Source organism: Hyperoodon ampullatus (assembly GCF_949752795.1).
Source record: "Hyperoodon ampullatus genome assembly, chromosome: 15".
In the NCBI taxonomy this organism is placed as follows: domain Eukaryota; kingdom Metazoa; phylum Chordata; class Mammalia; order Artiodactyla; family Ziphiidae; genus Hyperoodon; species Hyperoodon ampullatus.
Window position 1 is genome coordinate 62,336,433 of NC_136928.1, and position 14,422 is coordinate 62,350,854.

The 14,422-nt window shown below is 39.7% G+C and overlaps 1 protein-coding gene across 24 annotated transcripts in view; it reads right to left on the minus strand.

Annotated features, from left to right (window-relative positions):
- LTBP1 (latent transforming growth factor beta binding protein 1) overlaps nucleotides 1-14,422 on the minus strand; it is a gene marked incomplete at its 5' end in the record, with an annotated part of 437,494 nt that overhangs the window by 125,626 nt on the left and 297,446 nt on the right. For 14 of the 24 annotated variants that reach the window (XM_079721395.1, XM_079721384.1, XM_079721394.1 and 11 more), the window contains 4 exons: nucleotides 1,628-1,747; nucleotides 5,248-5,370; nucleotides 5,773-5,898; nucleotides 7,112-7,237. In XM_079721395.1, the coding sequence (XP_079577521.1) occupies nucleotides 1,628-1,747; nucleotides 5,248-5,370; nucleotides 5,773-5,898; nucleotides 7,112-7,237 (495 nt within the window). The remainder of the gene's footprint in view (nucleotides 1-1,627; nucleotides 1,748-5,247; nucleotides 5,371-5,772; nucleotides 5,899-7,111; nucleotides 7,238-14,422) is intronic. The other 10 variants (XM_079721400.1, XM_079721397.1, XM_079721399.1 and 7 more) reach the window with 3 other exon arrangements.

Below are 14,422 nucleotides of genomic sequence, written 5' to 3' on the forward strand. Positions count from 1 at the left end.
CATGCATTTACATTGAAGAGCATCACTTTCCCATTTGGTCAGTCATGTTGCATTAGTAAATTCATGAATCAGGGCTGTGTTTATACCACGATTATGAATTTTTGTTAGTTAAGGTAAAGTTCAGGCTCTGCTCTTGGATTTCAATATGCAGTGATATGTGAAAACGAGTACAAGAATGGAACCTTGATAGGCAACTATGAAATTTATGCCAAATGGAAAAACTTAAAACCAAATGCACATTCTGACCAACACCAATTACATAAACAAATGTCTATGAAAACAAAAAATTTTCTTCTCCCCAAAGATCAGCACCTCACAATTCCACTGACAGATACCCTTGGGGATGGGCATGAGATTCAGGGCAGGGGACCACCTGAAACTGGTAGAGGCTTAGCTCATGCTGCCAGGTGATGAGTCCAAAGCTTCGAAATTGGGAGTGCTTCCACCAAGCCTACCTATCCCACCTCCACCAGAACACCCACGCGTCTTCCCAGAGATGTAAGAATAAAGACCAACTTCTTTTTGTAGGACCAACAGGGTCTGGCATGGTCTGCCCCCTCACCCTGCATCAAATCTTCCCTTGTACTCTGGCCTTCAGCACACTAGCCTTTCAGCTTCTGGAACATGACCTGCTTCCTCCTTCCACGAGCCCCCTGCACATGTCAAATGTCCAAAATGATCTCCCTCCCATCCCCTACCCCAGTCAAACCCCCGGCCAAAGCTTAACTCAAGAATTTTCCTTGAGGCAACTCATTTTGTCACATGCTCTTGTAACACCAGAGAGCCCTCCTTCCTAACACTTGGCTCATTTGTACATTTGCATTTACTTATGAGATGTCTGGCTGAGTATCTGTCTCCTCAACTAGATAGTAAGTTCCATGAAGAAGGTACTCTTTTGGTCCCTCAGTATATCCCAGCACTGAGTACAACTCTGGGTATAGATAGTGAGTTCTACTGCATTTGTGGAAGACAGGAAAGAAGGAAGGAAGGATGGAAAAGTTTAACTCACATTGTCAGGATGTGGCACGGAGCAGAAAAAGATCAGAAACACAAAGGAAAACCATTAACAGGGAAAGCTAACTAGAGCACAGGTAATTGGGACCAAAGCAGATTCATCACTTATCTTCCTCAGTGCCTAAAGTAGGCACTCCATATTTGTTAAATACTTGAATGAATGAATGAATGAATGAATATAAGGGGCATGGGCAATCAATCCAGGTTTCTCTTTCTACATTTGCAACTTCTGCTGCAAGTCTGTGTATATTTCCTGATTCTATGAGTCTGTGGTAGCTTCTCATGCCTTTTCTCTCGTTTTAAGCATTTTGCTTTCCACTTCTCTCTCTCTGTGGCACTGATTATTTTATTTGGTTTTGGGTATTAATCACACCAGGGCTAACAATTTGTTTCAATCAGAATTATCTGTCCCATGTAAAATCTCACTTCCTTCCTATCAACTGAATTTCTTACTTTCTTCATGGTTAAAAGTTACTTAGAACTTTTCTCTGAATGACATGAGTTTGTTACATCCCTTTTTTTCTTTTTCCACTTTGAAAGAGGCATTATACCACTCTGTCAGAAAACGGGCCAGACAGATGAAACACAACCATGATAACACTCTAGTACCTACCAAGACACTGCCCATTCCAGCCTCGGAACCCTTCCGTGCAGGGAACACACTGGTAAGAACCAGGAGAATTCACACACTGCTCATCTGGACAAGTACTTGGAGTCAAACATTCATCAACATCTGAAAAAATCGAAAAGCTAGGTCACAGACATTTTATCAGAATACTAAAACACAAACTGACTCGTATGATGAAGGGGAAAAGAGGCATGTTTTATCTACATTTTGGTGAGGAAAACAGTAACTGAAAAAGTGACACACTGGGTCTGTACTTAAACACACAGTGAGAATGCATGGCCAAGTATACCTTGACTGAAATATTTACACATGTTCCAAGGAAGAACTTGGCCCCAATTCTCCAACTGGCAGGCCCAGACCTCTCCACTCTGGGAATTGGCAGTTCTCTGGGGCCACTTTCTGGACATCAAACCTTTCAAGTAATAGCATGGCTTGCCAGAAAGAAATACAAGAAATGGACATGAGAGTGAGGAAGCCATTTATCCACCTGGCTAGAGGTTCTCTCTGCAGACACTGGATGCCCTAGGGAAATCCTTGCTTTGGCTTCATGGCCCCCAAAACATCCTAGGTTTGAATAATTTAAAACATTGCATATAATAGGAATTCCTTGGAGGTGGAAAAAGAATATTAGGAGAGAATGAACTCATCAGATACTTCCAAGATTTTCCAGAAAATACAGTGAATGATCATAGGGTAATACATTCTGGTTTAAAATACACCTTACTTTTCACATTCACAGCTAACGAAAGTTATTAATCCTTGTTCTTTTCAATGTGAGGAGAAAAAAAACACCTTAAATACGGATGGAACTGTGGCAGAGATACAAGAGCTTCAGGCTTTTTCAAGAATAGTAAAACAATAAAATGGAGGAAAAGTAACATATAGGAGATGGTTCAATAGTTTAAAATGAGTAGTAACACCTTGGGTACCAACCCCAACAAAAATAGGTGTTTTTCTGGAGTTGAGTTTTGAATTCAAGTGAGTGGATTCAATGTCTAAGTGTCTCAATATGAGATGTATATAGGACCCCTAATCATACCTGAAATGTAAACAGATTTTTCAGGACATAAGCTAAAAAGTGAAAGAAATATATAACAAATACACTGAACATACATGGGTATTTGAGGTCATCATTCTGATAAATTCTCAAAAATCATCTCTCATTATATATCACTAGACATGTGTGAAAAGATGCTTAAGGTAAAAGATGTTATTAATAGAATAAGCACCAGGTCAGTGTTGTAATTTTTTTTTTTTTTTTCCTATCAGCAAAAAATTCTTGCCAATAGACAATGACAGTGTTTTTTTTTTTAGGTCAGATGTTCTGGGACTTCTTGTTCTACAAAAAGATGATGCTTGCCAGTTTCATTTTCCAAACAGCATTACATCCTTCTCTGGATGGGATATTTTAAAAAATGGAACTACAACTGCTAAGTCAGAGAGGGTCATTGAGATAGGCTGGTTTGATAAATAAGGTACAACGCTGAGAAACACAAGACAATATCCCTGCATTTCCTGTTGCTCTCACCTCTGTTTGCTTGTTCCCTCATCTGTAAATGAGGGACTACCGGCCTGGTAATACCTTCACAGAATAAAGTAAGGATGCATGAGATAACGTCTGTAAACTACAATAGACTCCTTGGAGACTGGCGCTGTTTGAAAGCAACTTTGTCAGTGACAGCTGAGAAAATCTTCAGTGAGCCAGAAGCCCGGGGACCTTTGGTTCTGGTCCATGATGAAATTAGAAAACAGCTACATTATTTGACTCCTTCATTTCAAGCCTTTTCATGGGGATAGAATTACATAATTATTTACTCAGGGAATGCTGGTGATATTTCTGTTAAATAATTTCTATACACTGAATAGTCTCCTAACTGCTTTCCATTTATTTCCTTTATCTTCAAATTTCCTTTCTATTCCTTTCTACTGTCCATCCTTATGCTCTAGTAATTCCTTAAATAGCTTATCTTCCTGTCCTGAGTCTGTGTGTAGAACTTGAGGATCCATATTTGACCTTCTGGAGGAGCACTGCTTTGCAAATAAATGCTTGTCAGACATACCGACGCCTTTTTTTTTTTTTATAAAACATTCCCACAATTATAGATGTTCTGAGAAGATCTGTGCAAAAACAAAACGAGTCAGGGAAAGGGGAAGTTTAAGGAAACTAACACTTCTTGAGAAGTAACAAGGTGACAGGCACCATACCACATTCTGCAACACCTATTTACTTGCACAAGCCTGAAAGTTCACTGCATGGTTCCCATTTTACAGAGGAAGAACTAAGTTTTGAAGGGGCTGCGTACCTGGCTCCAAGTTAGACAGTTACTGAGTGTGGGGGTCGTGCCATAGTCTCTGATCTCCCCATCCTCAAGCTACCTCCAAAGCAGAGGGAGAGTCCCCCGTAAGAGGAGGGTAGGGACACTTCACACCTGTGCTGTCCCAGGGCCCTCAGCCGTCAGAAGAAGAGTTCATATCTCTGTTCCAATGGGAGCTGATCAGAGAGGCAGTAACATAAAACGCTCCCCACTTCTCTCCAGATAACTCAGGGGCTGAGGCAAGGGGCCAGCAAGAAAAGGCAGGTGCAGGCTGCCAAAAAACTGTCTAATGGGCTCTCCCTCCAGACCCGGTCATTAGAACTGTGAAGAAAACCAACATGTAGGAGCCAAGAGACAGCTGAGAGCAGCCTGCCCCAACCGGCCTATCCCTCCCGAGTGCTGGAGGCCCAGCCACGTCTGAAAAGAGGCTCAATGTCAGGCAGCCAGGCAGGGAACCCCACAGAACCAGCACCATCCCTACAGACAGGCTCCTCAAAAACGTGCCCAGAGACCCCTGCTCCTTTGCCCTCACATTTCTTTGGCAAGATTTTAGCAGAGGTTCAACATATTTCTTCACGAAAATAATTATTCAAAGCATACCATGGTGGTTTCAAAAAGTACCTGTGTGACTTGGACACAAGCATGAGCAGAAATATTCAATGGTTAATCATTTTAATTTTGAAAAGTTACAAACTTTTCAAAACATTTTTACGAGAGCAAATCCATTGCTGGGGTCGATACGAAAGAAATTTTATCTAGCACAGCTGGAATCTGACTTGGAGTTGGTCAGACAGCACTTCTGTAGACAGTCTGCAAGCAAGTCCCAGAACACATGCGAAAGAAAGAAGCTGAGACAAAGGAATAGAACAGGGAGAAAAGGTCGAAAACAAAAAGTCCACACTGGTGACACCTGCACCGTGCCCCCAGATGAATGATGCAGACACTATAATTAAGTCTGGGTCTGTACTAAAATCCTCTGCAGTTAATTGTTCTAAAGTGATTTCACTCCACATACCAGAGAAGGCAGATACTGAAGTGAGTAATAAAGAACATATGAAGGTGGAAAATGACCCAGACAGAGCCACTGAAGTAAGGCAAAGGGGCTGTGATCCCAGAAGGCAGCAAGAGCTTGGATGAGCTGGTATCCTGCACAGATCGGTGGTGAAGGAAAATTCGTACCAGGCCAGGTGCCCGCCAGCCCTGGGTTCTGGACCCAGCCCTGCATTTCATGGTCACGTGCACTCAGCACTTCAAAGGGGCGCAGGCTCCCCATCCTCTCAGCAGACTCACCCTCGCAATGGCCTCCGGGGGTCATGCGGTACCCGCTGTCGCAGTATTCACACCGGAAGGCCCCCACGGTATTGACGCAGTGCCCTTCCCCACAGACGTCTGGCCTCAGGCACTCATCAACATCTACTCAAAGCAGAAAACGTTGTCGGGTTTATTTCCCAAAACATAATTCCAAACCTCTCCCATCTCCCAGGTTAGTTCGATGTTAAGAATGAAGTAACTGATCCCTACTATCTATCATCTCTTTGGTTTGTTCCAAAAAAATTGAGTGGTTTTGATTTACTTGAATCCAAAAGAAACATTTAACACCTCTGGTTTTTGCAGACATTTGACACTATTCATTCAAAACTGTTGGGGAAAAAATTCCATTTTTTAATCTTCCAGTATCTAGCAGATAACTATGTTGTAACAGGGGTTTAATAATAAATTTGGGGTTGTCTGAATAAGCCCTGGACTGATGGAATCTTAGGGGAGCTAGAAACCCGCATGTGGGAATTTATGCGTCAGAAAGAACACTGTCATTACCTATGCAGTTAGTACCCTCCTCACTGGCCATGAATCCCGCTGGGCAAATACACAAGAAACTTCCCTCAGTGTTTTCACAGCGTCCCTGGGAGCAGAGGTGTTGGGCCTGAGCGCATTCATCAATATCTGTTAACAAAAAGACAGATAAAAGGATTAGTGTAGTCTAGCATGATATTCTCAGTCTCTCTGTTCATGAAATACCAGCACATCATCCCCTGTGTCCCACAAACCTTTATAAGTGAGGAAAACAGTAAAAGGAGACACGATCATTCTTCCTGAATACCTGAAGGGCTGTTACCGGGAAAAGGGAATACACATACGGTGTACTGCTTTGAAAGCTCAAGCTACAACCATGACATAGGTGTTTCAAAGAGAAAGATTTCAGGTCACCACAAAAGGACCTGCCTGATAACTGGAGTCATGTAAGCACTGAATTCACTGTGCAACTCCCAGGCCAGCTCAGCAGAGACAGTCAGAAATGTTGGGACAGGCACCCTTTCACTGTGCACTTGGGTAAAGCGAGACTGAATCATCTCGACCGACTGCCCTTTTCAACTTTATATGCTGGGGTTCTAAACATAATACATCTAATGTATACAAATTCAAGAGTAATAGCCATGTTATGGAGCAGGTGGATGTTCCCCTCACACCTCACCCCACATATGTATGCAAAACAAAACAGCAAAAGTCACATCTGCATAATGGCATTCAGCATATTAAAATGGGTTTAATTAGGTATATGCCTTTGTTGCTCTATATTTGCCTTATAACTCTTAGTGCTGAATTTTCTTTTTCTAAAAAAAGGATCTTAAATTTAGTGTTAACACATTAAAATGACTTACTTAACACTATTACACCCCTTTTTGAGATTCATTTTTTTCCCCAAAGAAGCATATATGAGATCCCTACTTTATAGATTCATTAATAGTTTTGTGTCAGCATATATTGATTTTCAATATAGAAATCCCTTTTAAAAATCAAATTTTATGAACTTAGATGAACATAATTCTTTACTGCAGAATATATTCATTTGTTTTGCTAAATATGTTTGTAGATAGCTATTTCTAGAGCTCTTAATTTTATATTCTTTACCTGAAAAGCTTTGGGAAATTATTCCACCTTTATGTAATTGTATTACACTTGGCAAGGTAGGTAGCATTGAACCAAGTGGTAAGAGCCTCCTAGGAGTTTACTGAACCTCTTTTTGAGTACCCTTAGCTCAGCGATAAAATTTTTAAAAAATTAAACACAATAACATTTTCCCCATGATAAAAAATGTTCTTTATGTGCAAATATTTGATATTTAATAATTTCATCTACCAAAAGTGTCTCTTCTTACCAACACATTTCCTCTGTTGCTCACTGAACTTGTAGCCATCATAGCATATACAGGTATACCTCACCGGTAGGTTAATGCAGTGTCCTGCTCCACAGATATCAGGGTTCACAGTACATTCATTGATCTCTTTAAAAATAAAAAAAAGTAGGGAAAAACAGATATAAACAAAGATTCCATTGCTACTTGCAAACCATTACTTGGGTTTCCTGATTACCTTATTGCCAAGTATGCAATTAGAAAACAAAGTTTTATACTCTAAAATCAAGTATAAATTCACTTGATTACCGATGATCATCATTTCATTATTGATCAGTTAGTCCCAGCCAAGGTCATCAGTAATTCTTAATGAAACAACTTCTAAGATGAACTGGAGAAGGTGGAAATTCAGAGAGAGGCCATGTTAAACGTTATAGTCAATTCTGAATTTCCAAGATGGCCCATCAATGAGTTTCTATCCACTCCAGTTCATTTTGAATGATGGACTAATCACATGATTTCTCCTGATAAGAAATAGATGGTAACTTTCTATTTGTTAGCAGGCCAAATTCAAGTTCCAAAAACTATATTCAACCTCCTTCCAAATTTCTCATTAATTCTCCAGAAAGATTTACCACTTCTAGTCAAAGCAGAACTTCTGGATGTAACTTACTCTTAATTTGCCAATTTCAACAGGAGCATATTTTATTTATACTAGTGTAGAATCTTCTTCCAAATCTTCTCTGCTCAATTCCTCCCTCACTCTCCTCCTGATTCCTGCGTGAGACTGGCTTCTTCTATGAAGCCTGAGAAAATGAGCCCCGAGTCCTCACTCCACTCACAGACAAGGCTGTGGTCAAGGCAAGGTGAGAGGAGCTCCCAGTGGGCGAAGGCCATCACAGCGTGTTTTATTACCAAGAGGACCTGAGGACTCAAAGCTGACCTGAGATGAATTACTCCAAGACAGTCTGTTGATTTCAATGATCTTTGTAAGAATGTATAATAGAATAGTGGGGGGCGGGGGGCACAGCTGGTGGTCAGAAGCCCAGCCTTGGAGGACAGTACAGGTACCAACCTTGCTGCCCTTTCTTAGCTCTGTAACAAAGAGCAAGTTACTTAAACAATCTAAGCCTCACTTTTCTGTCTGTGTAAATGAGAATTATCAGAGCACCAACTTCACAGCGTGAAGTTCTAAAGAGTTAACCTAAATAATGCATGTAGCTCAATGCCCGGCACATTATATGTGTTCAATAAAAGTTAGCCATTATTGGGCTTCCCTGGTGGCGCAGTGGTTAAGAACCCGCATGCCAATGCAGAGGACACAGGTTAGGGCCCTGGTCCAGGAAGATCCCACATGCCGCCGAGTAACTAAGCCCGTGAGCCACAACTACTGAGCCCGCGTGCTGCAACTACTGAAGCCTGCGCACCTAGATCCTTTGCTCCGCAACAAGAGAAGCCACCACAATGAGCACCCACGGCAACAAAGGGTAGCCCCCACTCGCCGCAACTGGAGAAAGCCTGCGTGCAGCAACGAAGACCCAACGTAGCCAAAAATAAAAATAAATAAAAAATTTAAAAAGTTAGCCATTATTACTGATTACTGTGGCTGTTCCTGTTGAAGTCATTTAGGAATAGATAACAGGGCTTCCCTGGTGGCGCAGTGGTTGAGAGTCCGCCTGCCGATGCAGAGGACACGGGTTCGTGCCCCGGTCTGGGAGGATCCCACATGCCGCGGAGAGGCTGGGCCCGTGAGCCATGGCCGCTGAGACTGCGCATCCGGAGCCTGTGCTCCGCAACGGGAGAGGCCACAGCAGTGAGAGGCCCGCATACAGCAAAAAAAAAAAAAAAAAAGAATAGATAACAAAGAAACAGCACATTTATAATAACTACCTTGGGCTATTATCTCACTGTCATCACGTAGTAAAACAACGCTTAAAACAGATGAGACCATGGATGAGCCCAAGTGGCCCAGTGGAGGAAGACGGGGCCTCAAGCATGACAAGCTAAATCACACCTTTGTTAGAGCAATCTATGGTTTGAAGGAAAGAAAAACAGGCATGCTACTGTCACCAATAACCCACTGTGAATTCTGAAGAAAGATGTGAAAAACAGTGTTTTAACAAAAATTCACTATGGAAATGACCTAAGTTGGGGTTGAGGTTGCTCTCCAAAACCCAAACCACATTCATTTGTCATCAAGTGTTATTCACTGTGCTGTGATTTTAAGACAACTGATGCAAGTCATTTGAAAAGTTGCTAGGCTTTATAAGGACGAACTGCAGTATTTTGCACCAAATCACTTGGATTATGAAAAAAACGCACATTTACAAGTTACTTATACCTTTAGTGAGCCTATTTATGCTAATTCACTATCAGAAAAATAGACTGTTTATAGTCAGTATAATATCAAATTACAGAAAAAATAATCCAAAAGGCTAAAAAAACATGGGTGATTAACATGATTGCCTAGACTTAAGTGACTGATACTAACAACATAAAACAATGAATTATGATACATACATAGCATAGATCATTATATAATCATTAACAGGATAGGATAATGCTTATTTGTTAAGAAAATATAGTTAGGTACAAATTATAATATAGGATATGATCTAAATTATTTTATACACAGAACAGAAGACTGGAAGGAAATAAGTCTTAAGTGTTACAATTATGGGGATTTGTATTGTCTATATTTTTCTGTATTTTTCAAAATTTCTACAATGAACAGGTATGATTACTTCTATAATCAGAAAAGTCTTTCTTAAAAAATTATTATTTCTAAGTGCCACAAAAATCTGAAGGCAGAAAAGGTAATCTTCTCCAGGTTCTGCTCCTAGACCCTCAGGTAAGCACTCCCTTCTCTGTTTATAAGAATTCTTTAGTAGAATAGTGTGAGAAGCACATCTTTAACCAGCTATTCTTTTTTTTTTTTTAACCAGCTATTCGTAATGTAGGTAGATGCCTTCTTTGAAAATTACTGGTATTCAGATTTCTTGATTTTGTTTGTAATTATTTCCATTATGTTCTTATCTGCCATTTTCTTAAAACAGAAAAGACATATTGATCAGATTTGCAAAAAGAAAAATTAGAAGATGACTTAATATACTAGGAACAAGAATTCAGAATTAAAAGGCTGTACATCTGGGGTTTTCAGGAAAGGCTTGATCAGTACTCATTGCCCCACCCCCAGCCCCACACATACCAATTTGTTGATTACCAAATATTTATTTGTCCTTATTCAGGCATAGCTTTAGGATGGATTCTTTTACATGTGTGAACAAAAGTCTTCAAAAATATGTGATGCTTAATTCAGATGAGATACATTCCTATACCAGTGTGCCAATATTTAGATCTTTTCTTCTTAAGTCAGCTCTAAGACAGGAGAAATGGTTAAGAATTTTAATTCCTTAGTCTTAAGAAATGAATAATAATAGCCTTTCCTTCCAATCTAGTGTCTTAAATGGAAGTTATGAGGTTGAAATAGTTATGAGGGAAGTTTGAGGATTTTCAGTTGATTACCTCAGATTAAGTACATAAAGATGCAGCTTCAAAATGTTGATCCCAGTTGGTACTAACGTATGTAAGAAAATGTTACTCTGACACCACTAGAGGGTACTAAGAGATACATCAAAGGAGTGAAGGGACATTTACTAACGTATACTTGATTTCTACACCGTTTGCCCCATTTTTTTTTTAATATAGGAGTGATGAATGTAACTTATCAGTTTGTCCTCAGAGATACCTTTTATCCATTTGCTAGGAGGATTCCACCCTTCTAAGTTAAACAAAAAAAGAAAGCCATAACAACTTCGAAACACCTCTGCTTTCTCTGTACTACTCATCAAAAAATTTACCAGATTATAGTCAACAATACTGTATTATATATTCCAATGTTGCTAAGAGATTAAATCTTAACTGTTCTCAACACACAAAAAGGAAAAGTATGTGACATGATAAAGGTGTTAGCTAATGCTTTTGTAATAATCATAGCGCAATATACAAATGTATCAAACCGACACACTGTATACCTTAAACTTATATAATGTTATGTCAACCACGTCTCAAAAAAAAAGAACCCAAAAAATTGATCAATACCATTTTTAAGGTAAAAAGTAAATTACTGCTATTCCTATTTTAAAACTTTAACAACATGTCTCCCACCACCTCTTCCCATGCTTTCCCTCCTTGTCTATTACGCTTTCATTCTTTTTTTTTTTTTTTTTTTGTGAAGTGGTGTAGAGGAGAGGAGAGAGAGAGACGGGATACATGAGAGAGAGAGAGGAAGAGGAAATGTGAAAGCGACAGCAAGAGAAAACATACAATTATGTATATCTGGAGCATACAGTAGTAAAGGAAGGACTAGTAGAAAGTAAGAGGCAGGACAAGTAAGCAGGAATGAAATAATCATGTTGGACTCTTTGGCCATTGTGAGGAGTTTGGTTTATAGTATAAAAGCAATGGCTAATATTGGGCTTCAAGTAGAGGCATTTCAGGAGAAATGAAAGGGAATCAGAGTGACCCCAATGGGAATCTTTTTTTTTTTTTTTTTTTGCTTTATAACAAATTTAATCAGTTATACATATACATATGTTCCCATATCCCCTCCCTTTTGCGTCTCCCTCCCACCCTCCCTATCCCACCCTGCCAGGCGGTCACAAAGCACCGATACGCTTTCATTCTTGATCACATATAAGTTATACAGAAAGCCAAGTCCTGAGGGTATTGTCTTAAAACTGAAAAAAAGCTGCTGGCTTTCTGTGTGTTTTGTGGGGCACAGACATTATGCTTTACATTTTTCTAAGAGGTCACTCACACATAGGCTTGTGAGCCTGTTCCCATGGAAAGGATCAGTTCAGGTCAAAACATACATTTCTGTGTACATGCTGATAGCGTCAACACAAGCACTGGGAATATGGCAAAGCCTCGCACAGGAAGCACTAATTACTGGCTTCCCGGGCACTCTGGTTAATGATAATGTCTTCTCTTCTAAAGCATGTTCAGTTTCCCAGAGATCAAGAGACTGCTCCCACTGGACTCTTCCGGGTGTCCTCCTTCATTACACCTATCACATTTCCCCGGGTTTGCAGGACCGCCCTATGCTTTCCTACTACATGTGGCCCCTGAAACAGCTTCACCTGCACTGGGCCAAGGACCTTACTGTTTCTCTCCCGGGAGCCCATTTAGAATTTGGAAGAAGAGCCATGACCAAAAGCCAGTGGAAAACCAAATGCTCTATTTATCCTGGCAAAAAGGCCAGTGGTGGATTTAAGAGTTTGGTGTCTTTATTTTTAAGAATTAAATGAAAAAGAGCTTTTGACAAAATATGAGAATGAGTATGCTGACCGTTAGCTTTTTTCCTCATCATGTGATTACTCAAAATAAATAAATAAACAGAGCTGGAAATATTAAAGCATGATGAGTTAACATGGAAAAAAGTTCATCTTCCATTAGCATACATAGTTTATTGAGGCTGTCATGATACTGGTAATATGCTTCAGGGACAAACGTTTTTATAAAGTGGTCATTTCTGAGTTCTGGAAAAGATCTAATGAGCAAAATAGTTGTTATAATGTTTGGGCCATGATGATTACAAAGGTTTACACAAAGCAGTCATGAAAGTCAAAGAATAATTTCTGGCTGGTCTGCAAGGGCCATGGAGAAAGTTTAGGAAGAGCTGGAGGAAGGCATCAAATGTCAACTCATGGAAAGGTTTACAGAAATGCCCTGGCTTCCTAACTGCCCCACAAAGAGCATAAACTGTCCCACAACAACTGAAGCAGATGTTTCCACTTTGTAAATACTCGCCAGAGAAATAAAGGTTTGATTTTCCAACCTATCCTTGAGCTATTAAGATACTATGCTAAATCGAGAATTTATATGCTGAAATGTATCATTTATTTGGAAACAGTATGCCAATAATATTGCAAACCACCAACTGAGCTGCTGAGAGTGGAAAGTATCACACTTATTCCCTGCAACTATGTGGCTCACTTTGCAAGTCAAAGTGAGTCTGATGAAATCTGCAAAGGCTACTTCCAATCTCACCATCATAAAGCATCGTCCAGCAATGTGGAGCTTATTTTGTTTATTTTAGGCACCTACTTATTATTCTATTCCTTTCTTCAATTTATGGATGAAACTAAGAGCGACAAACATCTACCTCCTTTGTGTTCTAGGGGAAACAAAACAAAACACTGCCTAATGTTTCAGAAAGAAATGATCAGATTGCTCCTTCAACCTACATGTTTGGCTCTCTTATTAAAACCAATGGGAACATCTATATTTTGATTTCAATTAAATTTGATACAAAACAGTCCTCTTGTTCTAGTGTAGATTACAGATCATATAGTATGGCTCCAAAAATTGCAAGCCATTTAAATTCAAAGACTATCTACAATGTTCTCCCCATGGATTGTTTTAGAAAGATTCTTTTACTATATGAAGTCGGAGCACCTACAAATGCTGCATGAAAATAAAATTTCAATGTCACTTGTTTCCTGGAAGGAAATATTTGTGCTTCAAACATGTGATAGCAGATGTTAGCCCTGTATCTCTGCCAAACTCAAATTAAGCTGTCTTCTAACAACTTCATATAGCACAGCTACTTTCATTTTTTTCAATCAGCTCCACAGTTCAGTTGAAGCTGAGTAACTGCAACTTATTATTCCTCACAGGCCTGCATTTAAATGATGAAACTACCTTTATCTAGCCAAACTTAACCTCTACAAAGCTAGTTTGCAAGAAGTCTGATGGTTGAAGTCAGCCATTATTAAAAAGGCACAAAAGTATGTCTTCACATTGGAAAATGGAAACAGAGTACTTGAAAGAACTTTTGCACTGACAGACTGCAATTTTTCTTTTTAACGCTGATATAAACAATGAGAAGATCCTCGCTGACCAAGATGGTATATTACATGTTTGTATGCCTTGCACTGCATAGCAGAGTCTCTCATAGATGGGATTAATAAAGTGGGTAGACATACATGTGACTTCAGAACAGAGAATAACAATTTTAGCCACAGCCATTTAAAAAAAAAATCACTAGCATTTCACCGTATCACTAGAAATATTTAGAAAGCTAACATTTCTATAACACTTTACTCGGTATTTATAGTAAAACCAAAGAGCAGTTGCCCTGCATTCACGTGGGAAGACCATGGCTCTGGGTGCAGCTGCACCTTGAGGGTATCCCTGAAGTAGGTGAAAACACACTGCTGGGTCCATGATGCGACTCTGTACTATTTAGTCAACTGCATTTCACCTTGGGGCAGGGGTGCTTTTTAAAAACACTTTCTAGTCTGCTGTATCAGTTCAAGTATCTAAGAGAAA